The sequence below is a fragment of the Pezoporus occidentalis genome, unplaced genomic scaffold (genome assembly GCF_034315485.1).
Source record: "Pezoporus occidentalis ecotype Australia unplaced genomic scaffold, CSIRO_AGI_Poc_V1 ctg286, whole genome shotgun sequence".
Classification (NCBI taxonomy): Eukaryota; Metazoa; Chordata; class Aves; order Psittaciformes; family Psittacidae; genus Pezoporus; species Pezoporus occidentalis.
Window position 1 is genome coordinate 759479 of NW_026914785.1, and position 27697 is coordinate 787175.

The following is a 27697-nucleotide window of genomic DNA, read 5'->3' on the forward strand; positions in this document are numbered from 1 at the left end:
AGGTGATTGAAATTTGTGAGGAAAATTTCTGTATAGTCTTCACTGCTCCCACTTCTTTCACTTGCCTACTTTTCAAGAAACGCTTGACTTTCATCCTTAAAAACTTGTCTCTTTTAAATAGCTTTTGTTAGACCCAAAAGACTGAGGAAGAAAAGTCACAACTGATTTTGGAGCAGTGGCACAGTTTAAACATAGGGGAGACTGATCCAGCTGAAAAAGCTACACTTTTTCTTAGGATGGATTATCTCTTAGCTGGATCACCTCACATCTTGAGTTCTCCACACTGAATTACTATGTCAGCACAGCAGGGAAGAGTCTGGAAGGCAGACACAAGCATTTGGGGATAGGACTGCTCATGCAGTAATGTATCTGCAACCTGAAATGCTCAGGAGGTAATTACTTCTGAAATTAGTCAGCCTGTACAATAACAGGTCAATACTTCACAATTATAATCAGAAAAAAAATCCTAAGGTAAGAATTGCATGCAAGTTCAGCCCAGCTGTACAGATCCCAATATCTTCTGTTGCTAAAGCAGCCTTACTGTTTGCCATCCACTGTAACAGCTCTCACAGCACTGAGCATTTGTGGAAGTGAACTGAGCCAATGCATCCCTGTCAAAATACCCTTAGCTCCTGTCATTTCCATTCCCCCTCATAATTCCTTAGCTTTCTCTGCCCAGTTAGTCCTACTGCTTCATGTTTTTACCAGAAGGCAACGTTGTGAAGGTGTGCACACGTGCTGATTTTGAGCTACATGTGGTGATTATACAGCTAACAAATCAAACAGGCTCCTGTTCAATGTATGTCAAAGGTATTTTCCCAGTGGGATGGAGATGTGAGTCTCTGTTTTACAGGAGACTTCCATGAAGTATATACCAGCAAACATATTAGAGACTTAACTCCCCTAAGACAGTTGCAATGAAATCTGACAAGTCTGTTCAAAACCTGAGGGACAGAGCAGCTGTGAAAAGCCAGAGGGGAAAGAAAAAAAAAAAAAGAGAGACTGAAAAAGTAAGGAAAAGAAAAATTTGTAAGCCCAGTGTCCTTAGGAACAAATCCAAAGTGATCGCATACTATCAGGAGGAATAAGTATGTTTGGCACATAACCTGTTGTGCTAGTATGTGTATAATCTAGTCAGTTGTAAAGGCTGTGCCTCTTCTACAAACACCCTGAGACACTCTCCACTGCAGTGACAGTATTATTCCTTTCCGTTCAGCTACCAGATGATAACCATCTGGTTATTCCTGTACCATGAGCTGTACAATAAGTATCTTCTTGTAGGTATCTGCTGTTCACTTCAAATTCTACTTTTTAAATTTTTTTCTTGCCTCGTTACGTATATATAGGAGAAAATCTGCAAAGTAAATAAATATGTCCTGCTTACACTCTGCTTTTTTAAGAAGCAGCAGGCATTTCTGATGGCTGTCTTGAATAGGAATGCAAATTGATGGTAAACAAACTACATACAGTGCTTTCTCTTTTTTTCTTTTAGACTCAGTATTGATCACTGGGGACAAAAAGTGTTGAAAGTCCTTTCTTGTTTACTGGAAACGCAGTGAACTCTTATGTCAGGACTATTGTGTTCAACTTTAGACAACACTAGTGAGATGGGATACAGCTCCAAAGAGGATGAATTCATGCTGGCTTAGCTGTCTAGGGTATGTTAATATTGTCTGAAAAGGCTGAAATATTTTGATTTTCTTTTCATCCTGGTCTGTACTTTTGGTTAATGTTAATGACTAAGCACTCTTCATGTTATTCCAACTCCATTTCAGACTTTTCAGACTTACACCAATAACTAATTCACCTTGAAGATGCATTATCAAACACTGTTCCTGTAACCTCTTCTACCTAAGCTGCACACTTGAAGATGACAGAAAAACACTTACTGTAGTCCAGTTCATTTTAGAGAGTATTGCACACAGACACACATGCAAAGTTTTTCTATCATAGAATGGTTAGAATTGGAAGGGACCTTAAAGCTCATGTACTACCACACACCCTGCCATTGTCAGCAACACCTTCCATTACACCACACTGGTCAAAGTCCCATCCAACCTGGCCTTGAGCACTTCCAGGGATGCAGCAATCCACAGCTTCTCTGGGCAACCTGTTCCAGTGTCTCAGTACCCTCATAGTAAAGAATTTGCTTCTAATGTCTAAATCTAAATCTCCCCTCTGTCAGCTTAAAGCCATTTTTCCTTTGTCCTGTCACTACATGCTCTTGTAAAGTCCCTCTCCAGATTTCTTGTAGTTCCCCCTTAGCTACTGGAAGGCTACTATATATATATATACACTATATAGGGTCCTTCCAGAGCCTCTTCTCCAGGCTGATTAAGCCCAGCTCTCTCAGCTTCTCTCCATAGAAGAGGTGCTCCATCCTTCTGGTCATCTTTGTGGCCTCCTCTGGACTAGCTTGAGCCGATCCACATCCTTGTGTTGGGAGCCCCAGAGCTGGATGCAGTACTCCAGGTTGGGTGTCATAAGAGCAGAGTAGAAGGGCAGGACCACCTCCTTCGACCTTCTGGTCATGCCCCTTTTGATGCAGCCCAGTATATGGTTGGCTTTCTGGGCTGCAAGCACACAACGCCAGCTTACACTGGGCTTCTCGTCAACCAACATCCTCGAGTCCACCTCAGGGCTGCTCTCAATCCAGTCTCTGCCCAGTCTGTCTTTGTGCTTAGGATAGCCCCAGCCCAGGTGCAGGACCTTGCACTTGGCCTTGTTGAATTTCATGGTGATGTGTTAATTAATGGCAGAATTTCAAAAGATCTGCAAGTATGATCACAGTCAGAGAAATGAATGTATCTGAATCAGTTTAGTTGTATATGCTCTGGTGATGCAACTTTCTACCTGTTCTGCTCCCACATTCTGACTCTTGCAGACTACAAACCAGATATTTCAAAGACAGGGACATTTTTATTTAGAAATAGTGTCAAGTGGCTCCCCAGATGATATGTTGAAATATATTGGCTCTCAGTTACTTGCTCTGTGTTGCAAAACAGTCTGTAACGCTGTACTTTCTGCAGATGCTAAAAAAAAAGATGGGGTAAAGAGGCAAAACACAAGATTTCCAAACTGAGGGTTCTGACAGGAATTATCCCTTTATCCCTCAGGAACTGCTGCAAAGATTTTATTTTTTTTTTTTCCTTTCCCTTGAAGGACAGAATAAAGTTTTGCACGGTCACTGGGTCACTGGGCACATTTCACTAACGAATTATGTACCTGTGTGAGAAGCACAGAGCATTACTAATTGCTCTCTTTCACTGCAAATATTAAGTGTGCACTTCTGGAACTAAAGGTTTGCTACTGGAATGAGAGAAACGGCTTGTCTAACTGGAAGGTTTGGGTATCACTCATACAAGGTTTTAATTACACAAAGACTCTCATGAAAATTGTATCAAATGATGACTATTTTAAAACTGCTTCAAAACTCTAAGGGACAGCACTATTTCAAATTTAAGAGATTTTAATTTGGTTTATCTGAATGGTCTTTGGAAGTGAAAGGGACAAAATAAATATTAATCTTCATTCATTCTACATAATAGTGTCCATACAGGATGAAACATGGTGATTAAAACAGTTGACTCTTAGCTCCTATTTTCAATTAATTCAGGTTAATTTTTTTTTTTAACGTTTAAGTTTAGATAAGTCCTGGGATGCCAGCTGGGGGCACTGACCTTATTTGAAGAAGGACATAAAAATCCCTAACTAGTCCATGATGTAGGAGGATAGAGAACCTCCTACAATTATTAGAGCTACATTGGCTAGTGTAAAGATGCAAGTGATACTGGAAGGCCGCTATGAAGTTGCCACGCAGCCTTCTCTTCTCCAGGCTGAGCAGCCCCAACTTTCTCAGCCTGTCTTGGTACGGGAGGTGCTCCAGCCCCCTTTCTCCTCTGGACTTGCTCCAACAGCGCCATGTCCTTCTTATGCTGAGGACACCAGAACTGCACATAGTACTCCAAGTGGGGTCTCATGAGAGCAGAGTAGAGGGGAAGGATCTCGACCTGCTGGCCACGCTCCTTTTGATGCAGCCCAGCATATGGTTGGTTTCTGGGCTGCAAGCACACACTGAAGCCGGCTCATGTTAAGTTTCTCACTGACCAAAACCCCCAAGCCCTTCTCCACAGGGCTGCTCTGAATCACTTCTCTGCCCAACCTGTAGCTGTGCTTGGGATTGCCCCAAGCCAAGTGTAGGACCTTGCACTTCACATTGTTGAACTTCATGAGTTTTGCTTTGGCCCACCTCTCAAGCGTGTAATATTTATCTCCTTTCTCAGATGTGTATTGAAAGTATCCTAGTATGCTATAATATTAACTTAGGTGAGCAATAATTAACTAATTTTAGTTTCTAAAAAAGTAGTACAGTTTCTTTTTGAAGTAAAGAAAGAACCCACTTAGTCCAAGCACATCGACTACAGTTCTATGTGCGTCCATTTTCTTTAATCAGCCTGTCTCCCAAGAAAATTATACCATCTTAAATAATACAAAAATTACTGGGTAGATCAGGGATGCTGTAGAATGATGTATTTCTGTGTGATGTGATGTACGCATTGCACTGTGTACATCACTATGTGTTGTGTCAGAACCCTGATGTTATTAAATACAGTTCCACTGGTGTCCCTAATAAATATGTACCTAGCACAGCACACTGCAGCATCACCTTTTCATTCATTTCATGCCCACAGCAACAATATCAGCTACAACTCTGAGACAAAAACAAAAATTATCCTATTTTTACAGCACATCCTTTGCCACAAAAAAGAAACAGAACAAACCTTTAAGAAACAAACTTTGAGCAAGGATTGAAGCTTTGCGCTTCAAAGGTCAGATTTAAAAATTATTTTTCATATTGCTTCAGTACTTCAGTAACTGAAAGTGTGTTTTGAAACAATGAGCCAATGAGAAAAGGCTACCTTTTAATATACTAGTGTTTCTATTTTTGCCTCAAAGCACCAATGATCAAAATAGCAGAATAAGATATAATTGACTCACATAAACATATGACAGGATCATGCTCTTTAATTTGGAAGTATGTTCTAATAAAATCTTTCTTTTCTTTTCTCTTCTCTTTCTCTTTTAATTTCTTTCTAATTTTTTTTTTTCTCTTTTTTTTTTTGTTTAAGACTTTTTCTACCTTTCCTGTCAACTACATGATCTGATCTAGTGGGCTCTCAGGTTATGTGCAAGCTACCACAGGACGCACTAAGGGCTGTGTTTCATACCTGCCCTTGTATGGTAGCTGGGTTATCATGGAGTAACTGCAGTGATTCCAGTTTACGATCTAGGAAATTAAAGGCTGACTTGTGTGCCAACACTAAAAGCTATTTTTTCCACATAATTAGTTATGGCAAGGGCTTTGCTCCATTTAATTTCAGGTCTTGTTAGCTCTTTTAGTCTGTGGTGAGTGTTGTGGGTAGTAGTTTGCTTTGCCCATCCACAGTGCTTACCTGAAGGTAGCAGTAAGTTGGGAATAAGTGGGAATAAGTTTTTTTGGCTTATTATCTGAGGCTAGCTGCCTCTTGTGAGGTGCAAGGCTGCAGGTCCAGTTGTCCGACCTCTTTCCTCGTGTATGCAACTTGCAATCCCCTTCTCCATCTGCAGCATCAGGAGCTGAGTGGCCAAAGCTCTTCCGCTGCTGTCTTTGGGATAAATCTGTGTTCTGGTATTTCATCAGTGGATTCCAGGACATGTAAGCTTTCTGGTGAAAGAAGATTTCTCTCTGTCCTAGAGGAAAGAGCCTTCTATTAGCTATGAGCTCAGAGCAAGTTTCACTAACAGGTTTTAACACACCATCTCCTGTATGTCTCTCTTGAAAGCAGCTATGTCGAAAGCTACATAGGTATTTTGAAGCAGAGCTGTTTCTTTTTTAGCACTACAATCCAGGTGGCTGCAAGAACTTTCCCTTTTAAAATGAATGTAAAGCAAAAGCAGGGAAAACACAAGGTCTGAAAGCTGTGCTGAATAAAGACCTCATTCTTGATTCAATAGAAAAGCTCCCCTGGTTTCAAACATTTTGGTCAAGAACTTTCTGAACTGAGAATCAATGACTTACCAATCATTTCTTTCTTAGTCAAGGAAATGCTGTGGGCAGAAAATACATTAGTTTTTTGGTTGTGGTTGGTTGTTTTTATTCACCATGAGAGGTTTGAATGCAACTTTAAAAAAAGTCTCCCAAAGTACTCACCTTTCCAGTTCTGTTACATGATGTTTATTTTATGCTACCCTACTGTGTAGATACAGGCTTCAACCAGGCTGGTCGATTTCCCCATCCCAGCTGCTCTTGCACTTGCTTCCAAAGCTGCAGCAGCTCACTGTCTTGCCATGCTTGTTCTTGCAGCTGCAGGGGAAAGAAATACGATAATAAAAGAATCATAGGGGGAATCATAACTCCTTTCTTTTCACTTCAGGAACTCAGATGTCCATTTGGCCCGAGTCTTGTAGTTTATTACTAGGCTAGTCTATTACTCTTGGGCATAGTGGCCCATTACATTGGGATTGAAGTGTGAGGATTGTACCTTTTTTTGGCATTTCCCAGTGGCGACATCTACCGTGGAGCGGGGAGGAGACCACTAGCACCTGCACAAAAAAGCTTGCAGCTACAAGAAATACTTTATATACTTTATATTTTAATTTATGTACACTCATGTATTTACATACTTTGTATCTTCAAGTCAGCACAGCTTTCAGTCCTTGTGTTTTTCCCTGCCTTTGCTTTATGCTTGTTTTTTCTCCCCTGTACATGTTTTCTGAGGTGATGATCCCATGCAAACTAGCTTTACATCATCACAGCAAAACTGTACTGAAATGGGCAGTCAACCTTTTATTTAATTTTGTGTCTTTTTTTCTCTACGCACGTTGGCATTTCTTCCACAGGGAATGAAAAATCTATTTCCTCCGAAGAGCCCTCCTACTCTTGTACATTCTCTTCCATATCTATCTTAATCACCATGCTTTAGGAAAATAGTCAAACTGGTCTTTGAACTGCTCTTTTATAGACTGCACATCGCATAGTGTTTGGGCCTGCCCTAAAATGGGGTATATACACTTTTAACTGATAAAGCGAGATCCCTGTCAGTCTGATGGTGTTTGTAGGTGTTTTCATTTTTTTTTCCACAAAAGGGGCCAGACATGCACATACTAAAGCTAAAAAGTAAAACTTTGCTTAAAACTTGCAAGACGTGAAATACTACCCCAGGGCCAGGAGGAGCCTGTGACGAGCCCCCATTGCTCCTGCCCAGACCGCCATCTTCTGTTCGGGTAAGGGCGCTGGCGTCAGGCGGCTCCGCGGCACCATGGCACTGGCGGCCATGTCGAGCGCGGGCAACAGGCAGAGCGCCAGCGTCCATCGCGAGTGAGGGCGAAATGGCCACCGGAAGGGGCGGTACCCGACGGCCCTTCCCGAGGGGCGGTGCTGCGTGACGCCCGCTGGGCTACACACGCCATTGGACTGCCGCCTGCGTCGGAGATTTCCGGTGCATTGGAGGGAGGCAGTGTCCGCGGAGGGACCTGTTTAGGAGGTGCATATAGGGGTCCGTGGGGTGGCTGGGGCCGGGCGGTACCTGCGGAGAGGTGGGCTGGAAGGTGAGGGTGCGGGGACGGCGGGGCTCGGTAGCGGAGGCGCTGTACACTCGCGGAGGAAGGGATGGGCCTAAGGGACGGTACGTGCGGGGCTGTCGTGGGGCGCAGCTGTCGGTGTAGGGCTGCCCAGAGGCAGTAGCAGGTGCGGGGTGTCGGCCCCCGGTGTAGTGCTGGAGCTCCGCGAGGTGCTGGAGGGGTGTGCAGCCGTGGGTGCGGACCATGGGGGAGGGCCCTGGGTGTGCCTGGGGTCTGTGGCAGGAACGTGTGGGGCAGACAGAAACAGTGTTGGGGGACGTCCCTGGGGATTGGTGGGCATAGGCGCAGTGGCATCCTACATGTGTTGGGAAGCCAGTGGGCCTGGAAAAAGTTTGCTCTCTGCAGGTGATTGAAGGTCATCAGAATAGATGACTTTTTGCCAGTGGAAGGTGCGGGCTTCGCCAAGTGGAGATGTATTTTGGTTTACGTATAAGAAAGAGGATGTTAACCCCAAGAGGGGGATTAAGATAAAGTTGAGACTCTGCCATGGGAGGACAGTCAATCTTTGCTGAGTGAGTGTATCAGTTTGGGAAGAGAAGAATGTGCATAGCCCAGGACTGAGGGTAAGGTTGAGTTCCTAAAGAAAAGAGAGGGTCTCTGGTCATGGAAACTTGGTCAGGTCCTGGTGTACAGTATGGGAGGATCTGAGTAGTGGAGAGAAGGGGATGTCTAGCTGTGGAGGATGTTGGTGTCAGGAGGCAATAGAAGAAATATTTTGTCCATGGACAAAAAATCTGACAACAGTGTCTTGTGGCTCCCTGGACTCATAGGCAGCTGATGTTTATAGTAACACCTATTTCATCCACTCCCTCCAGTGGCCTAGTCATTCTAGGCCAAACCAGTGCAACCTGAACTGTGTTGCTAAAAGGAGGAAAATGGTTAAGTGGAAGTTTTCTTTTTTTTTTTTTTTTTAATTTTGATATGTATTAAATATTTACATTAAAAGACAGGTTATAGGAATGCTATTATGTGGTACTTAAGTAACTTGTTTAGAATTAATCCCTATGTTGTTGTGCATATGTGAAGGGCAATGCAAAGCTAAAATGTTTTTTTTAAGCTGTAAAATATGGCAAAGCAGCATAGCAGCTTAATCCTAAAAATACAGCAGCTTTATTACTTTCAGTAGAACTGCTCAAGTAAAGCTAACACATAAAAACTGTCATGTTCAGTTTGTAATCCTTAGATTAACTGTAAATGCCATTATAGATTTAAATGGAATGATACAGATCTTATTTTATGGTCTGCGTTTCACTCTACTTCTGAGTTCCATGTAGTTTAGAGGGAGAGAGAGAGCTGTGGATTGACATTCACAGCATCAGTGAATGCGGGAGAAGAATGCTGCTTACATCTCATGAAGATCTGCTTGGTTTTGTGTTCTGTCACTAGCTGATATATTTGTTTTGAAAACCCTATAAGAAGATATTTATTACTTTGCTAAGAAATATTTTAGAGAACCACAAGAAATACTGTTCAAACATAAGAAAAACCTGGTTTAATAGTGAGGATCATCAAGTGCTGGGAGAGGTTGCCCAGAGACATTGCTGAGTTTCTTTCTTTGGCGATAAGCAAAAGCTGACTGGACAAGGCCCTTAGCAGCCTCCACTGGTTGACCCTGCTTTATTCAGGAGCACTGAGGAGGTGATCTCCAAGACATCCCTTCCAGCCTCAGCTGTTCTGTGATTCTGAAACTAGTAGTCCAGAGCTTTTCAGACTGCATTAACTTGGGATAAATATTCTTCAAACATGTCTGTGTCTCTCTTCGTACAAAGGAAAACTCTTCAAATAGATATAAACCTTGGCTTGGAAGTTCCATAGGATTTGTAAGTTTTCTGTGTAAGGCCTTCCAGGTCTTATCTTCAAGGTGTTGCTGTCCTTGGCTTTAATTGACTTTGAATGCTGAATAATAAGAACAATTTTGTTGTTATGAAGTGAACTTGTGCCGTATATACATAGGCCCAGTTGCTTGCTAAAGTTTAACCCAGACAATTTTTGTTAATACAGAGAGAGATCAAAAAAAACACAGACTGAACCTGCATGAAGATTTATTTTCCAAAGAGTGTGATAAGGTACAGTGTTTCCATTTTGACATTATAGAGCAGTGGGATTTTTTTTCCCATCGATTTGCTGTTTGCAGTGCTAATCCTAGTGGTGTCTTGTAAGACTTAATGTTTGCCCAGTATTTTCTGAAACTTTTTAAGTCCTGTCATCTGCACTGTGTTGGCATCTTGTTACCGTGATGGATTGACTGTGTTAAAAACCCTTAACTAGATTGATTGTGTGGGTGTGTGTTTGCTGTTTTTTTTTAAGAGTGCTTTTTAATATTCAGAGGAACTTGGAGAAGGCAAGAGTCTATATGCTTTGGCCACCATGTCTGGAGTTGGCAGTAAACGGGCAGCTGGAGAGCCTGGTCCTTCTGCACCTCCAGAGAAGAAGGCAGGGGTTGAAGATTCAGGAACCACTGTGGAGACCATAAAGCTTGGTGGTGTTTCTTCAACGGTATGTCTTTCTCACACACCCCCACTCAACCTCTCACATTTTTTTCAGCTGGAAATAAAAATAGCTCTCTGCCTTCTGAATGAGTGTAGAGATCCAGCTTGTGTGCAGTGTGCTCTGACATGTGCCTCTCTACAGGAGGAAATGGATATCCGGGCCCTGCAGACCAAGAACCGGAAACTAGCAGAGATGCTGGACCAGAGGCAAGCCATTGAAGATGAGCTACGGGAGCACATTGAGAAGCTGGAGCGTCGGCAGGCCACTGATGATGCCTCTTTGCTGATCATCAATCGATACTGGAATCAAGTTAGTAACATGCTTTGTTATTTTGTATACACTCTTCTCTTGCCTCTTTTTCTGTTCCACTGCACTCCTTTTTTTTCACATCCATTTTTTGTCTTGTCTGTCCCATCATTCAGTTTGATGAAAATATCCGCATCATCCTTAAGCGCTTCGACCTGGACCAAGGTCTTGGAGACCTTTTGTCTGAAAGAAAAGCACTGGTGGTACCAGAACCTGAACCAGACTCGGACAGTAATCAGGAGCGCAAAGATGAGAGAGAGCGAGGTAAGGCACCTGACTGGGGACAGTGGAAAAGGTGGATTTCAGTGGTGGACAATGTTTATGTCCCTTTCTAAAAAGTGACAGAGGCTCTCTGATTGTGAAGACTAGTGATATGCTGCCTGGCAAAGCACATTTACATTTTTTGCACTTCTTTCTGTTCACAGGTGAAGGACTTGAGCCGGCATTTTCATTCCTAGCCACTCTAGCCAGCAGCACCAGTGAGGAGATTGAATCTCAGCTGCAGGAGCGTGTAGAGTCTTCCCGCCGTGCTGTTGCCCAGATTGTGACAATGTATGACAAACTGCAGGAGAAAGTGGATGCGCTGTCCCAAAAGGTGAACAGTGGAGGTATGTCCAAGGTGGCTGATCCCCCTTCAAGAATCCTTAGCTACCCGCAGCTTAGACGTGATTCTGCATTGTAAGTGTTAAGGCGTTGTCCTCTTCTCAGTTGGGATAGGGTTAATTTTCTTCCTAGTAGCTGGTGTTCCAGCTTTCGTCTGAGAACAGTGCTGCTAACACACCAGTGTTTTAGTTGTTGCTCAGTAGTTCTTACCCTAATCAAGGACTTTTCAGTTTCATGCTGTGTGAGGAGAGGCACCGGAAGCCAGGAGGGAGCAGAGACAGGACACCTGACCCAAACTAGCCGGAGGGGTATTCCATACCACAGCACATCATGCCCAGTATATAAACTGGGAGGAGTCACCTGGAAGAGCAGGTTGCTGCTTGGGTCAAGCTGGGTGTCGATTGGTGGGTGGTGAGCAGTTGGATTGTGCATTACTTGGGTTTATTTTTTTTCCTTTCCCCTTTTTAGTTTTATATTCTCTCCCCTTGTTATTTCCTTTATCGTTATTAGTAGTAGCAGTATTTTACCTTATTTCAATAATTAAAGTTTTCTTATCTGCACCCTTGGGTTTTACTGTTTTTCTAGTTTTCCTCCCCATCCCATTCATTATGGGGAGAAGTGAATGAGTAGCAGTGTGGTACTTATTTACCAGCTGGGGTTAAACCGTGACAGACATAGTCCTTCTCATGCTTATTTATGTTCCAAAATAAATTAGCTTAGCTTTCCAAACTCTCAATAACCAAAACCTCTAATAAAGACTAGTACTGCATGCTAGAAATGTATTGTAGCTGCCTCTAAATGTGAATGGTGAGAACGCTGTTGGGCTAAGGAAAGGCTTGTTCCTGCCAGTAGTATGTTCGTGCACCTGAGAAGTTACAGATTACAGTTGAACCAGCTAGCTGTCCTCAGCCACTGCAAAAAAAGAAGTAGTGAAATCAGTATTGCAAGCTGATGTTGGACTCCTTCTCACTTTGAGTTTAGCAAAGGGATAGCCAGCTCCTCAGTTACAGCTGAGTTTTCGGCAAAATAGTAGCCATCTGATGTCTTGGTATGCCCAGTGTCAGTTTTGAATACAAAACAGAGCTCTGCAGAAGAAAGCCAAATGACAAGCTTCTGAAAATTAATGTAGCAGATTTGATTTACACTTAGATGACTCTCTGAAAAACTTAAGCTTAGAATTTTAATCTGTTGAATGAAAATTTAGGTGGGATATCAAGTCATCCTCCTTGGTTTGTATTCCATCCAATGTTCTATATGCTTTGATCAAGGAGCTCTGGAAGGTCTAGCATTGGTGTAGCGAAGCATTACTGTCCTTAGTTGGCAGTCTTGAACTCTGTACTAGTATTGGCATTAGTGCAATATGAGCCTGTACTCAGTTGCTATAATTCCTTACTGTGAGGGTGGTGAGACACTGGCATGAGTTGGCCAGAGAAGTTGTGTCTGTCCCATCCCTAGCAGTGTTCAAGTCCAGATTAGATGGGGCTTTGAGCAACCCGGTCCAGTGGAAGTTGTCCCTGCCTGTGACAGAGGGTAGGAACTAAATGATCTTTAAGGTAATCCAGTGATCCAGATGATCCAGTTCAGACCATTCTGTGAATTGTCACCTGGTATGTTAGCTCAAGCCGCCTGTTGTAGCAGGTTTATGCATGAATTTGACCTGCATTAGGGTATCACTGGGTTACAAGGGCATGTTCTGTGTGGCTGATACTGACACAACTAGAATGGGGTTTGACATCAGGGGACAGTAACCGACAAACAGAAATCTGTAGTATGTTAAGCTGCAGAGCCTTTTGCTTCATGAATGTCAAAGCTCTGGAGATCAGATGAGATCTGTCTGCTGGAGAGATTTAGTAATGAGAAGTTAACCTCAAAAACTTCCTTTCTCTTTGCTTGTTTGCTTTTTCTTTCTTTGCTGCTTAAGAATTAAAACCAAATTTTCTTTGTTTCTGATCATTTCCTTTTCTTTGTGCATCTTTCAGATATTACATTGATGGAAGAAGCCGTCCTGGAGCTTAATACCTACCTATCACATGAAAATGGACGGCTGCAGGAGCTAGCCGATATTCTTCAGGAGAAGCACCGCATAATGTCTCAGGAGGTATAATAAGGAGAGAGAAAGAAATTTGCTTTGGGGTCCTGCTTATAATAATTTGTGGTTACCATAGTTTGAAAAGCATGTATTGCCTTGAAGAGGGACAGGAGCAGCACAGTTTTGAAAGTTACCTTCTGAATGAAGCTTATGGAAAGGGTGGGTGAACTGTGTAGAACTGTACATATATTTTTCTATACAGTTTAAATTGGTATGCTTGCTACATCACTGAATGAAAGTATAGTCATATTGGTGAGTTGAATGAATGTGATTTCAAAAGAAAATAGCAGAGGAAGTGGTAAGGTGATGCTAAGGTGGTTGTGTAACATCTGCGACTTTTGATGTTATATCCCTGTCATTTCATATTCCTTGATTTCTCTACATCATATCTGAAAGCATAGTGACATTAATTGCAAGATGATCCCTGTCATTAAGGGCTTCACATTATTGCCAGTATTTGTTTCACAGGTTGCAGTTCTTTTAAAAATTTTGTTAATGCTGGCCTTCCTTAGCATTAGAGCACCATGTACTTCAGTAGTGTGCAAGAGTAGATGAACATATGGATTGAAAAGATTTAAAAAAAAAAAAAAGCCTTTGAATAAGCTTTGAAGTGGTTCGCTGTCTAGGCTGTCAGATATTACCAGCTTGTTGCTCTTTCTCCATTTCAGTTTTATTTTCAGTCCTGTTTTTGTTACTGTGTTGCGATTCAGCTGGTGTAAAATTCGGGACAGTTCACTGAGTAGTCTGTTGCCACACCAAAAGATGGTTGGAAAGCATATGAATCCAGGGTATTCAAGATAAAAAAATTAATACTGAGCAGTCTCAGAAAATGCTTCTAATAGAATTACTCTGTTCAGTTGGCTGACAGAAACACTCTTCTGATTGCAGTTCTCCAAGCTGCAAGAGAGAGTGGAGACAGCAGAATCTCGGGTGTCTGTTCTGGAGACTATGATTGATGACCTTCAGTGGGATATTGACAAGATACGCAAGAGGGAGCAGAGGCTCAACCGGCACTTAGCAGATGTTCTGGAACGAGTAAGCACCATCCTCTTTGTCAGGAAACCAAAGAAATGGGTGTAATTTTGAGATGTGTGGCATCATCTTATGGCACGTTGCTGTGAGAACTGAGAATCTGTAGTGTGCTGTCTTTGGTCTTGAATTTGCTGTATCAGCACTCTTGGCATTTATTTGGATACTGATGAAATCTGTTAACTTTTTCTTCAGGTAAATTCCAAAGGCTACAAGGTGTATGGAGCTGGGAGCAGCCTCTATGGGGGCACAATCACCATTAATGCCCGCAAGGTAATGTTGTAGGCTTGGTTGTGAGGAGAATTAAAGTCAGGGAGAGTTTGTGTGTAGGGCCATAAATTGGAAGAAAATTTAGATATCTTCTTTGTCACAAGTCTAGGTGACTCTGGGCAAGCCATTTTGTCTCTCTACAAATTCCCTACTTAAAAAACAGACCTGATGGCTGTAGACTGTCTCACTCTGTAGTGTTAACATGGCTCAGTCTGTAATTACTGTACCTAGTTAGTACTCTCAGTAGATATAACAGGAGGATTTACAAGCAGTTTATCCCCAACAGTTTGAGGAGATGAATGCAGAGCTGGAAGAAAATAAAGAGCTTGCTGGGAATCGCCTCAAGGAGTTAGAGGAACTACGCCAGGATCTTGAGGAAGTAACAACACAGAATGAAAAACTCAAGGTGAGACATCAGTACCTGTTATGAAGATGAGGGTGTTCTGTGTGGTTAAGTTGCCCTCTGTCTTGTGAACTGTGTCTTTGGAAAACCTCATTAATACTATTCTACTCTGTGCTTGGTTTTTAGCTAGGTTGTATTTTGTAGAAGTTCACAGATTTGTGAGACACTTGCAGTTCAGTGCATTGGTGACACCATGCGGTCATAGTTGGAAATATGTTTCTTATTTCCTGTTTTCCATTCTGATCTGTTAGCTAGACATCATTAAAATATACTGAAAACTAATTTTAGCTTTTCAGAAGTACTAACCCCTTTTCACTTCCCCCCTTCCCTGTGCAAGTGGAATCAATGCACCGAAAAAAAAAATCCATGGACCTGTGTAAGAGAGCTTGGCTCTAGAAAGAGTCTGTGAACTTAAATCTTTCACTTTGTGGCAGAATGAATAGGTAGGAAGCAGTGTATGAGTTTCGTATGTCTAAAAGGTAGTAGCACAAAAAACTGTGACTCTGTAGTATATGAGTATATGATACAGATAATCAGATTTTTTCTTAGTGATCTGTTAGGCTGTGATGAGAAACATCTGAGCTTATGACTTAAGTTTCAGAGATTAGATTCCAGAAACTGTCTTGAGGCGCTTCTGAATTCTGTTTATCCACATGAGTTTGTTTTGAGAGATACACCACTTGGCTTACAGCTTCCTTTTTCTCTTAATTAGTGTTAAGATATATGTGTTTATGTATGTGTCTGTTTCACTCTGGTAGTCACAATGATTTACTAATCTTTTTTTGGTCAGGAAAGCTCAGATTCTGTACTTCTGTTTCTCTCATTTCTCTTCCTTTCAATCGTTACGGTTTTCACTGGTAGAAAGCTAACGTAATGCCTACATGTATTTTCTGTAGTTTTCTATCATACCTTTCTAGGTGTCCGTCTTTATTGATTTAGGTGATTATAGTTTTACAGTAAGTCCACTGAAAAGGTATATCATGTTTTCCAAGCTCATATCTTTGAGAGAAATTGTTGCAGAACCTGAGAATCAAAAGCTTTAGTCATGTGACTATGCCAGAGAAACAGCCTGCTGGAATATGGAGAAAGCATAGATTTCAAATTGGTATTGAAGCATCTACTTCATAGCAATGTTGTTAAAGTTCTGCTTTTTTCTTTGCTTGTGGCAGCTTACTTCACTCTTCTGCTACTTTGCACAGTAGGTATTAAACACAAGAAAATACGTTTTCTTTCTGTGGCCTTTTGTTGTGTCCTGACTAGGTTGAGTTGCGACGAGCAGTGGAAGAGGCTGTGAAGGAGACCCCGGAATATCGCTGCATGCAGTCACAATTTTCTGTTTTGTATAATGAGAGTCTCCAGCTGAAGGCACACCTTGATGAAGCCCGCACTCTGCTTCATGGTACTCGTACCACACATCAGCGCCAGGTGGAACTGATTGAGGTAGCACCTCTGTCCTGTCAGATTAGGGAACGTTTTCATCTCTCTGACCATCACTACTGGGTCTGGGTGGCTCTAGGAATGGTCAGGAAATTTATCTTCCTGGCAATAGTTCATTTGTTCTCTGGTAGCTCATGTTCATGAGCAAATGATTCCCCAGTGTCACAGCACCAAATTCTGTCCCCTTCTTACTCCTCAGAGGGATGAAGTCAGCCTTCACAAGAAACTGCGCACAGAGGTGATTCAGCTAGAGGACACCCTGGCGCAAGTCCGCAAAGAATATGAGATGCTGAGGATAGAGTTTGAACAGACACTTGCTGCCAATGAACAAGCAGGTATATAGTTTTTCTGCTATACTTAAAACCAAACAAACACCACCACCACCACCACTCCTGCCCGTTAGGAGCTGTACTGTGTAAAACACCTGGTTTGATTCTTTGTCTTTTATTAAATACTTATCCTGGCAAGTTTCTATCTCAAAAACCCCAAAACTCCTCATGTTTTGTGGTAGGCCAGTTGCATGTTATCTGACTTCTTTTTAGATACTTCAAAATACACACACTTTGCTAACAGTTTGGTTCATGGCAGAGTATTTTCCATTATTAAAGTACTCTGGGGAGATTCTTTCAGCTCTGGGGCCCCTGACACAAGAGGGACATGGACCTGCTTGAATGAGTCCAGAGGAGGGCCATGAAGATGATCAGAGAGCTGGAGCACCTCTCCTATGAAGACAGGTTGAGAGTTGGACTTGTTCAAACTGGAGAAGAGGAAGCTGTGGGGAGACCTTAGAGCAGCCTTCTAATACCTAAAGGGCGGCCTGCAGGAAATCTGGAGACAGACTTTTTACAAGGGCTTGCAGTGACAGGACAAGGGGGAATGGCTTAAACTGACAGAGGGAAGATCTGGATTAGACATTAAGAACAAATTGTTCACAGGTTGCCCTGAAAAGCTGTGTTTGCCCTCTCACTGGAAGTTTTCAGGTTCAGGCTGGATGGAGTTCTGAGCAGCATGATCTAGTGGAAAGTGTGCCTGCCCGTGCTAGGGGATTGGAGCTAGATTATCTTTAAGGTCCCTTCTATCTGCAAACCATTCTGTGGTTCTGTGATCTAGAAAACATCTAAATGACAACCTGGATAGGAAGGCAGTAACTTTCAAATTTCATTACTTGAAATAACTTCTTTATTTCTAAAGTAGCATTTAAATTATAGAGATTTTTGTAGCATGACACTTTTCACTTAGGAACATGGGGGAAGAAAAGTAATGTTAATGAGGAAATTGGGACTGGAAATGCGCAAGGACTTACAGTTGCATGTGAAGCTGGCATGACTCTTCTACACTTGCTCTTTTCTACACTTGCTCCACTGTGTGGCAGAATGATAATAGTTTTATTTTGGTTCTTCATTGTTGCCACTTAGCTTGTTCCCCATCTCCATGGGAGTGTCTCAGAAACTTGGCAAAAGTGTGTTTTGTTACAATTGTGTTTCTGTTTCTGTAGGTCCAATTAATCGGGAGATGCGTCATCTCATCAGCAGCCTCCAAAACCACAACCACCAGCTGAAGGGAGAGGTGTTAAGATACAAGCGCAAACTGAGAGAGGCCCAGTCTGACTTGAGCAAGGTATCAGAGCACGAAACGCTGGGAAAGAGCAGAAAGTGCTTTGGAGAAAGGGGAATGCTGTCAGTCTTGCCTGCAATATTGACTTTTCTGATACAGCATGCAGTGTAACTTTTGATGGAGCTCTACACTCTACTTTAAGCTTCCACTTACCAAATGAATGGTCTTCCTTTGTAGCAGTAGAATGCTCCATGGAAAGTAATAGAAACTGTGGAGAGAGCGTGCAAGCACAGATCTGGGTAGACAAAGGGAGGGAGATAAGGTAGACTTCTGGTGAAGAACTTAATTTTTTTTTTCTTTCTTGCTGTGCTGCAACAGATCCGCTCTCGCAGTGGTAATGCTCTCTTGCAGTCCCAGTCCAGCACTGAAGAAACAAAAGAGGAACCTCCAGAGATCAAGCAGGAGCCTGATGATCTTTCTGCCCAAGTGTCTGTCCCCAAGGCCACTTCTGAAGATATTACTGAAATGAAGGCTAGGCGAGATGAAGAGGAACGGGAGCGAGAGAGACGGGAGAGGGAGAGAGAACGAGAGAAGGAAAAAGAGAAGGAGAGAGAGAGGGAGAAGGAGAAAGAAAAGGAACGAGAGCGGGAAAAGCAGAAGCAGAAGGAATCTGAGAAGGAGAGAGAATCCAAAGAGAAGGAGAAAGGGAAGCATGAAGATGGAAGAAAGAAGGAGGCTGAAGTGATCAAGCAACTGAAGGCTGAACTAAAGTAAGAGTTGTTGTCCCTCCCTTTCCTGCTTGAGTAGTGCTCAGACTGAAGGGTTTGTGTGAGATGACCTTGTAGCTTACGAGATCAGCTTCACTGAAGCAGAGAGGTTCCTGGCACCCTCTATGTCTGATTGTGATTTGGACAACCTAAAACATGAATTACCAAACCATTTACTTCATGATGTAAGCCAAGTAATCTTTAGTTTCTTCTGGCATAACAATTGTTTAAAGCTTTACAGCAGTAGGTTATTAGTAAAGGTCACAGTAGTCTTCATTTGCCTTGAATCAGCACTAAAGCAAAAGTGGAGAGTTTGTTGCTTCCTGTTACAGTATATGTTTCTTCCACACCCCAATTCTCTTGACTTTTCAGTCCATGGGCCTGAACGTGCTTCTTTTCAGTTTTCAGGCTGTACTCCTTGGCTAAAAGAAGCCAAGGATGACTCCATATACGTACCATATGGGAGATAGAGAGAATATTGCTCTTGAGTTTCATGCTGGATATGTAGCAGTGTAGCTTTCCTGCTTGTTCTCACAGTTGCCTATCTCTCTGCTTCCAGGAAGGCCCAGGAGAGTCAGAAGGAGATGAAGCTGTTGTTAGATATGTACCGTTCTGCCCCCAAAGAGCAGAGAGACAAAGTACAGCTGATGGCAGCTGAGAAGAAGGCAAAAGCTGAGGTAAATCTCATTTCTCGCCTGTTTTTTTTCAGTGCATTACTTGAAACTTCTTTTTGGATACTCTGCACCTGAACTGTGTTGCTTTTGTCTTTGTCAAAACTGAATATTGTTTCTCTTCTCAGCTTTGTTACTTAGGAGAGAGGTTGGAATGGTCAGGAGATGAACAGGGAAATTTTAGGATGTCCTCCCCGGGAAGGGATAATCCCTTTGCCCATGCTGAGGGATGGACATGGCTCCATCTTTCTCAGTTTCAGATTCAACCTGTAGCAAAGCCAAGCACTTGTCCCAGAGGCATACACATACAGAGGTCACTGACAGCCCACAGTGAAGCTGCTACCTTCAACAGCATACAGGACTTGCAAAAGATAACCATAGGCAGCCAAGTTCCCTTCCTTCTCTTCAGCCAGTGGAGATAGAATGGCACTAGCTCAGGCACACGCTAAACAATGTGTAGGTACACAAGCACATGTGCATTTGTACATCCCTCAAGTACCAGCATGTCCCCTTGTGTTTGATACCCCCTGTGATACCAGGCCCTTTTACCTTCTGCACATACAGGTCTCACCAGTAGCTAGCACTTAATTCTGTTGCAGCACACATACGCATGGTGTAGAGAGTTAGATTATGCAGAAATAGTTAAAAAAATATTTAATAAGAAGATATAAGAAGGTAAGACAGGCTGCAGTGATCATGCGTAGGGCTGACCCAGACAAGTGTGTACTGACTGGCCACATTTTACATGTGACTAGCTCCTTTTATGTCCTTCTTTGCCTAATCCAATTTTTTTTCATTCTTGCTCTCTCTTCCTCTGTGTTTCTCTCCTGGGTTTGTACAACTCTATCGATTCCCACAGTTACCCCAGTCCAGGATCCACCCCTATTTTACAGCCATATCAATTGCAAAGTCCAGGTTTATCTTCCTGGAAGTGGTGCCTGTAGTTTCTTGGTAACCCATCAGTTACTGTGACTGGGGAGTTTTTTTGTCTTTGCCTCCATGTTTGTTTTGTCAGGTCTGTGTCTCTGTGTATTTTGTTTCTAGTTTCCTCTTCCCTCCTGCCTGTTTCCCAGTTGACAGGATTCAGCCAGATAACCTTGCTATAATAAACATTCTCACACCCTCACTTGCTCTTATCAGTTCATGTGACTGACCAGGTTTGGTTCTCATCTTTGCCTTTTGACCATTTATCTGTCAGGTTTGTCTCCGTAGGTTTTGCTTGTGGCTTCTTCCTTATTATCACTTTTTGTATTGAAAAAGGTTCTTGACCAGATGCCCTCAAAGGAGCAGATGCTCTCCATCCATGTACCCTCACATGTAGCACTGCAGGACACTGATGTTCCTATTCTGATGCTGTAGAATTTTCAGAGGGTTTGAAATCAAGATCTTGGGCCTACAGCCCATCTTAACGGTCCGTCTACCAGTAATACACTTCCCTGCCAATATGAGATGGGTTCTCTTTTTCCATCCTTTGAAAGCAGTTCTTCCAGTGTTTCAGAGAATTGTGGGGAAAAAAGGCTCTTAACAACATTAGCCAACATTCTTGTATTTAGTGTTATTTGTGTTTTTTCCTTTCTGTAGCTGGAAGAACTGCGGCAGAGGGTCAAAGAATTGGAAGACAAGGAGAAAAAGGAGAGTAAAAAGATGGCTGATGAGGATGCCCTCCGCAAAATCCGAGCAGTGGAGGAACAGATTGAGTATTTACAGAAGAAACTAGCCATGGCTAAGCAGGTGAGAACTTTCTGAAGGTTTCTGCTGGAGCATCTGGGAAGGAACTACCTTCAGGTTCCAACCGGGAAGATTACCTGAGAGAAGGAGTTTCTGTCTCTGTATGTGCCAGAGGTGTGAGTTTTGTCCCTGTTTATCAAAGGGGAAAAGCCAAAAGAAAACCGCCAACTATCAAAAAAACCCCACAATGCTAGGGTGTCACAGACCTCATGGCAGGGGCGGTGGGGAATGTTTGTTTGTGGCCTACATGAAGAGCACAGAGGAGAGAGGTCTGTATCAGTCTTTATGGGAGGAGGTTACAGTTTCTTTTTAAAAGTATTACCTGCACAGTTCATATAATTCATACATGTGCATGGTACTGTGGCACACCTTTTTCCACAAAAAAAAAGGCTTAATCTCATGATAAGAAAGCAGGAACACCTCAGTAGGGGAGAGGCAAGGCAGGGTACTTGACTGTACTTTTTTAGAATTCAGATTGTTTTCCTTATAGTACAAGACTGTTCTATCTTGTCACTTTAATGTTGAGGTGGCTTAACTGAGTTTAAGGGGCTTGGCAGTCTGTTAGTTGGAATCTGTCAAGCTGTCCACATGTAGAATCTTTGGCCAGGTGGATATGACAGCTGTTTAGCTAGCTCCCTGAAGTTGAGAGTTGTTTTCTGCCTATCTCTGGCAATGAATGTGTCACAGCTGAATTTGCCAGCAGATAAGCCACAGTCTGTGAATACTTGTGGCGATAACCATCTCTTTTCTACAACTTCTAGTTCAGGGTATATCTGCTGTGTGTAGACTTCTAAGGAATGCTTTTCTTTCTAATTGCTGGGAGATACTGTTCTCTAATACTGAGACATGTTCCTTCTTCTGTGCCGGGTTTGGTGTCTCTGAGTAAAATGTCCAGGGTCATTGTAGGGAGTACAGGAGACAGTTTTACCAGAGCCTGGGATTCTTATGCAGGAGGAGGAGGCCCTGCTGTCAGAAATGGATGTCACAGGCCAAGCATTTGAAGACATGCAGGAGCAGAACATCCGTCTGATGCAGCAGCTGCGGGAGAAGGATGATGCCAACTTCAAGCTGATGTCAGAGCGCATCAAGTCCAACCAGATCCACAAGCTGCTGAAAGAGGAGAAGGAGGAGCTGGCAGACCAAGTTTTGACACTGAAGACTCAGGTAACCTGGGAGAATGAAAGAGGACAGTGGAACTGACAAGGAAAGGTGGAGGTGTTGCAGGTTAACTCTGGTAGGCAGCTAAGCTCTACACAGCTGTTTGCGTACTCCCCCACAGTGGGATCGGGAAGAGAATCAGAGGGGCAAAAGTGAGAAAACTGGTAGGTTAGATAAAGGCAGCTTAATAGGTACAGCAAAAGCTGTGAGCACAAGCAAAGCAAACCAGGTATTTATTCACTGCTTCCTATGGCAGGCAGGTATGCAGCCATCTCCAGGAAAGCAGGACCTTACCATGTGTAATTCTTGCTTGGGAAGAAAAACACCATCACTTTGAATGTCCCCCGCTTCCTCCTTTCCACCAGCTTTTCTTGCTGAGCACAAGCATCATGTGGTATAGAATATTCCTTTGGTCAGTTTGAGTCAGCTGTCCCACTGTCCCATCCCAGCTTGTGCACCCTCAGCCTACCTGATGGCAAGCAGCATGAGACAGAGAAGGTCTTGATACTGTGCAAGTACTGTTCAGCAGCAGCAAAACCAGTAGTGTGTTACTGATGCTGTTTTGGTCCCAGATCCAAAACATAGCACCAAGGATACTGGTTTCAACAGTGAAACAGGATGTTGGATCACTGGTTCACTGCCTTGCAGTGATTCTGTAAGCCACCTTCCAAAAAATAAGACTTTTTTGTTGAGAATATTTGGCTGCTAAGTTTTTAAGTGTTTGCCAGGGAGGTCTGGATACAGCTCTTAGACTGCTAATGTGTCTCTTCAGGGAGAAAAAGGTATGCTGAAGAGGTACTCCTTGGTGATGGGGAGGCAGGGATAGTTTTAGCATTCAGTTTTAATAACAACTCTGAAGACCTACAAAGCATGCGTTTTGTTCCTTCTCTAACTCCTCTTTCCAAGGTGGATGCCCAACTGCAGGTTGTACGTAAGCTGGAGGAGAAGGAACATTTACTGCAAAGCAGTATTGGAACAGGCGAGAAAGAACTGGGTCTCCGAACACAGGCCCTGGAAATGAACAAACGCAAGGTAAGTTATTGCTTGATTTCCTCTTGGATTGTAAGATGAAGTTGTTGTCTTGTGGGAAGCATAGAAGGCTCCTAGCTCTCACTCATACTATGGAACATGATATTCCCTGGTTTTCGACTAGTATACTAGAATGCTGAGGAATCCTGAAGAGAGTTCTGATTAAAGTATTGTAGACTGATTTTTCCTTTGATAAAGGGGAGCAGGTCATAGGTGTTTCTGTGAAAATCTGATTAGGGAGCAGAAGTAAGGTGACTTTAAAAGGAAACCTATTGTGAAAGAAGCAGCAGCCAGATGAAATTAACTGGGGTCAGAGTTTTTATAGGAAAGATGGGGTAAGTAAAAGGAAAATATGGCTGGGGAATGTTAAGACCTTTAGCAAATGTCTAAGATCAATGAAGTAGGTCTCTTACAAGTAAAATAAGACTAAGTCTCAGGGTTGATGCTGCCCGTGTTGTTAAATCTTCAGTAGAAATGCAGCAGTGACATTAAAACAGATAGAAAGGAAAGCAGAAGTATCACCGTGAAGTAGAGATGGGGCGACTTAAGCACAATGATTTCTGCTTAGTGTCTGCTTAGTACAATTGTGGTATTGAAGGAACTTGGCTAATAGATTAATTGGTGAGGCACAGTTAGAAAGTAATAGAACTGGTGGAAAGGGAAAATGATTAAAAATAAACACTTATCTTGCAGTTCTGTCTAGTTCAGCTGTAGAACTGCCTATAAATAATTTAGTAGGGAAAATGTAGAAGGTGGAAAGCTAAAAATACTTGAACAAGAGAACTGTGTGGTCATCAGTATTTTTTCAAGTGATGTGCATTGCAGTGTGACAAGGGTTGGCTCTACTGAAGAGTAGTGTTTAAGCTCAGTGGTTGGAACTTGTAAATAGTAAGATATTTTGCTGTTGAAGTAATGTTTAGGGCTTAATTCCAGTTATTCCATTTGGAAGTACCAAAATTGAACTGAAAATTGTATCTCCAGCTGCCTGATGAATATTCTGTGAGCAGTCTCGGATTCCCAGGCAGAGGGACTAGAAATCACTGGAGCTCTTTTTCCATGTTTGGTACTTCCTATACTGGTTTTCTCCTTCAGGCCATGGATGCAGCCCAGCTTGCAGATGATCTGAAAGCCCAACTAGAGCTGGCTCAGAAGAAGTTACATGACTTCCAGGACGAAATTGTGGAAAACAGAGTAACTAGGGAGAAAGAGATGTTTAACTTCAAAAGGGCTGAGGTATACACCTGATGCACAATCCTTTAATACCTGTCTACTTTGGTGTCTGTCCTCTGGTAACTGAATTTGGAGTGGGTTTCAACTACACTACTTTCTTGGGGGTCCAGTTTCACTTTGATTTCAGCTTCATCAGTTTTGTCCACTGCTAACTGACAATACATGTAGGACCAGATTATAATGTAATCTTTTGGAAATCTGTTGGACTATAGGGGATGAAAGTATGGGTGGAGTGACCTGGCCAGGTGCTTGTTCTCTTTTGTCTTTGAAGAAGCTGTGACTAAGCATATATTGCTCATTTGTTTGGTCTTTTGTTTCTATGCAGGAAGATATTTCTAGGTTACGCAGGAAGCTGGAGACCACTAAGAAGCCTGACATGGTTCCTAACTGTGATGAAATACTGATGGAAGAAATCAAGGATTACAAGGTGAGTAGCTGTTTCTATAAAATTCCCTCTTTAACGGTACTTTAACCAAAAGGCTGTGTAGTCATCTTTTCAGTATTTGACATCTTGTCTCTATACTCTGGTGTTGTAGCCTTATCTTGTATTGAAGAAACCACCTTATTATGGAATGGAAGGCCATTTCACCTTCAGTTATCATCTGACATACACAGTGCAATGCATTGGGCCTTCATTATAATGTTTCTGTCTTGCAGGCCCGCCTGACGTGCCCATGCTGTAACATGCGCAAAAAGGATGCTGTGCTCACGAAGTGCTTTCATGTCTTCTGTTTTGAGTGTGTGAAAACACGCTATGACACCCGGCAGCGTAAGTGCCCCAAGTGCAATGCTGCCTTTGGGGCCAATGACTTCCATAGGATCTACATTGGTTGATTCTGTCCATAAAATGATTCCATTCTATCTAGAATGATGAAAAGTTACTGCTTGTATTGACCACTCAGACTCCCCCATTTTCTGTTATTGTCACCTTTGGGGCAGTCAGTGCTTCTGTCAGCTGATCTGCAGTCTCTTCTGGAAAGTAGCGTTAGGGTATTGGGAGAAGCATATTCTGGATCTTGGTTCCCTTGCTGCTTTTCTTTTACTCTTGCTCTCATTTTTTGTGGATTCCTTGTGCTTCAGAGGACATTTGCTGTACATCACCTTGACACTGGCGGGTTGGGAACATCTAAGTGAAGTCCTGCCTTGATGGGATGAAAGCTGTGGTGCAGCAGAGATAAATGAGGCTTTTATTTGAGGAGTTTGCTTTGGATGTTCTTTATTAAATCCCATCAAGGTATGGTAATGTTTCTGAGAGTTAACAGTTTCCTAACTAATGGGCCAAATAATGAATGTATAGGTACATCTGTAGACTTCAGTGGAGTGACTCCTTACATATATAACTCCCACAGTCAGGTTGAGGTATTGCTGTTATTGTCCTGTTTCCAGAAAAGAATTTGTAGGGGTTACTTTGTTGCAAATTTGCCACAGAGATTAATCTTACAATGCATAAAATCTAATAAAAAACTATTTTCTGGGTGTTTTTCTGGGTTTCCTTGTCTCTGGTAGTATCTTGTCTGTGCTCCTGTCCTTTGTCTGGTTACTGGAAACATTCTTCATAGGCTTTAACCTTCTATAGTAGAGAAATCAATTTATTCCTTCATTTGTTTTCAAAAAATGCTTACCTAAAAGAACCTTTGCTTTTTTGGCTGTATCTTCAGTACCTGATTCCTGACACAACAGAAGGACCAAAATGCTGGATTATTTATACGGTCGTTTTGTCATGGCCACTAGGAGTTTTGTGAAAGGACATAGCATAGGGTATTGTCTCTATTGCTCCTTGTAGTGCAAGGCTGCATTTGAATTCTTGAACAACAATCGCTCTAAAAACATGAAGTAATTTATTTACAACATTCCTTCATAGAGCAGACTTTTTCCTGTAAATTTAATTTTCTTGGAAGGTGCAGCTGTTAGGTTTGTCTTATCTGTGTCCCTTCCCTGAATCATAAAATCTGTATTACCTTCCTGTATTCACTGTAGGGAATTATAGAAACAATAGTAAAGTGAAATGCAGACTGTCTTACAGTATGCGTTATTATCTTTGTGAAAACATTCAGAAAATATGAATAAAACCTTGTAAATAATTGTGAATCTTGAGAGGGGAACATGTGACCCTGTCTTTACAAAGCGGGGCTGGGATGCTGGGGTTTATAGTATGGCTTAAGTTCTGCTACAGCATGTGTAGAAGAAATGAAAGTAGAATCCTCTCAGCTTTCACTGGAAGTTTGTCCATCAATTACAGTTTGCAAAGGCAAGTTGGAGAAAGAATAGTGCATTAGGAGTACTAATGCTGGTGGTAGGTTTTTTTGGTACAAGTGCTTGTTCATCAAAGCCAGGTCCTGGGTCACCATCAGGCATTGTCTGGATCTTCAAACAGCTTTGCTGTAACAGCAGACTTCCTTTTACAGCCATGAACAGCAATCTGAATTAAACAGCTCTTGCAGAGTTAGGAAGCCCCTTTACTCTTTCTCACACATTTAAGTCACATCACCTTTCTACTGAAAATCAAGGTTGAAACTTTTGTGTATATGTTGTTAGTGTTGGGTTCACTCTGGTCATGGTAAGAAAAAAGCACTTGAAAGAGTCTGAGGCTTGGGAACCCCTATTTTTTTCTTTCCTCACCAAGACAAATAAAATACTTTAAAATAAGAAAATATAAGCTTAGGAAGTCCTTGAAGCTCATTTGGGAAGTGACTAAATATTTCTTTCTGCTTATCAATTTAAACATTGAGAAGCAGTGAAAATTTTAGCTGGTCTTTTGACTGGTCAGAATGAGTGGAAATAATTAAAGGTTTATCAAGACTAGAAATATTTTTGGGTAAAAGGGAGATGATGACAAGTTTATTAAAAAAAAAAAAAGTTTAAATTCAGTGTCAAGGACAAAGTGTAAACAAAGAAAAAGCCTTATCTACAGTCTCCAGTACATATTCTTGTCATAGCAAATCCTCCCCCAGCTTATGCAGTTGCAGGCATTGACATGTGTGTGATACTTCCCATCCCATAGAAAGCTACAGCAGTGGTTTTTTTTCTGTTTCCTATGGTATTGGGAGGGAGCAATAGCTGAATAAGAAAATAACATGCTGAAACTTGTCTCCTCCCAGAAGGCTTCTACTTGATGTGGCAGTAATTTGAAGCAGTCCCTATTCTGCATTTGACATAGGTGTAGCCCCTAAGGCATCTCCCAAAAATACAGATTTTTGCCTTAATTAACAGGTGGTTGACATTTTTTAACTTAAATTTTAATTTTTTTAAATGAAGATTGATCTGTTTGAAGATAGGGTGTTTGAACTTTTCTGGGTTTATGAATATAGAGATA

The 27697-nt window shown here is 42.2% G+C and overlaps 1 protein-coding gene across 1 annotated transcript; it reads left to right on the top strand.

The window, feature by feature from the left end:
- The first annotated feature begins 9456 nt into the window (after positions 1-9456).
- RNF20 (ring finger protein 20) lies at positions 9457-26472 on the top strand. The gene is made up of 20 exons (XM_062626011.1): positions 9457-9686; positions 9947-10116; positions 10252-10419; positions 10533-10680; positions 10842-11024; positions 12999-13117; positions 13997-14143; positions 14333-14410; positions 14694-14813; positions 16071-16250; positions 16447-16582; positions 17743-17864; positions 18180-18571; positions 19128-19245; positions 20821-20970; positions 21919-22131; positions 23032-23157; positions 24247-24387; positions 24710-24811; positions 25042-26472. The coding sequence occupies exons 2-20, from the start codon at positions 9988-9990 to the stop codon at positions 25216-25218; spliced, it is 2949 nt and encodes a 982-aa protein (XP_062481995.1). The 5' UTR covers positions 9457-9686; positions 9947-9987; the 3' UTR covers positions 25219-26472.
- The last annotated feature ends 1225 nt before the right edge of the window (positions 26473-27697 follow it).

What these genes read in the sequence shown, in the direction of transcription:
- RNF20 (XM_062626011.1), top strand. Translation starts at nt 9,988, where the DNA reads ATGTCTGGAGTTGGCAGTAAACGGGCAGCTGGAGAGCCTGGTCCTTCT. An exon ending in TAGCAGATGTTCTGGAACGA is followed by an intron (nt 14,144 to 14,332) that starts GTAAGCACCATC and finishes CTTTTTCTTCAG; the next exon opens with GTAAATTCCAAAGGCTACAA. An exon ending in CAACTGAAGGCTGAACTAAA is followed by an intron (nt 18,572 to 19,127) that starts GTAAGAGTTGTT and finishes CTCTGCTTCCAG; the next exon opens with GAAGGCCCAGGAGAGTCAGA.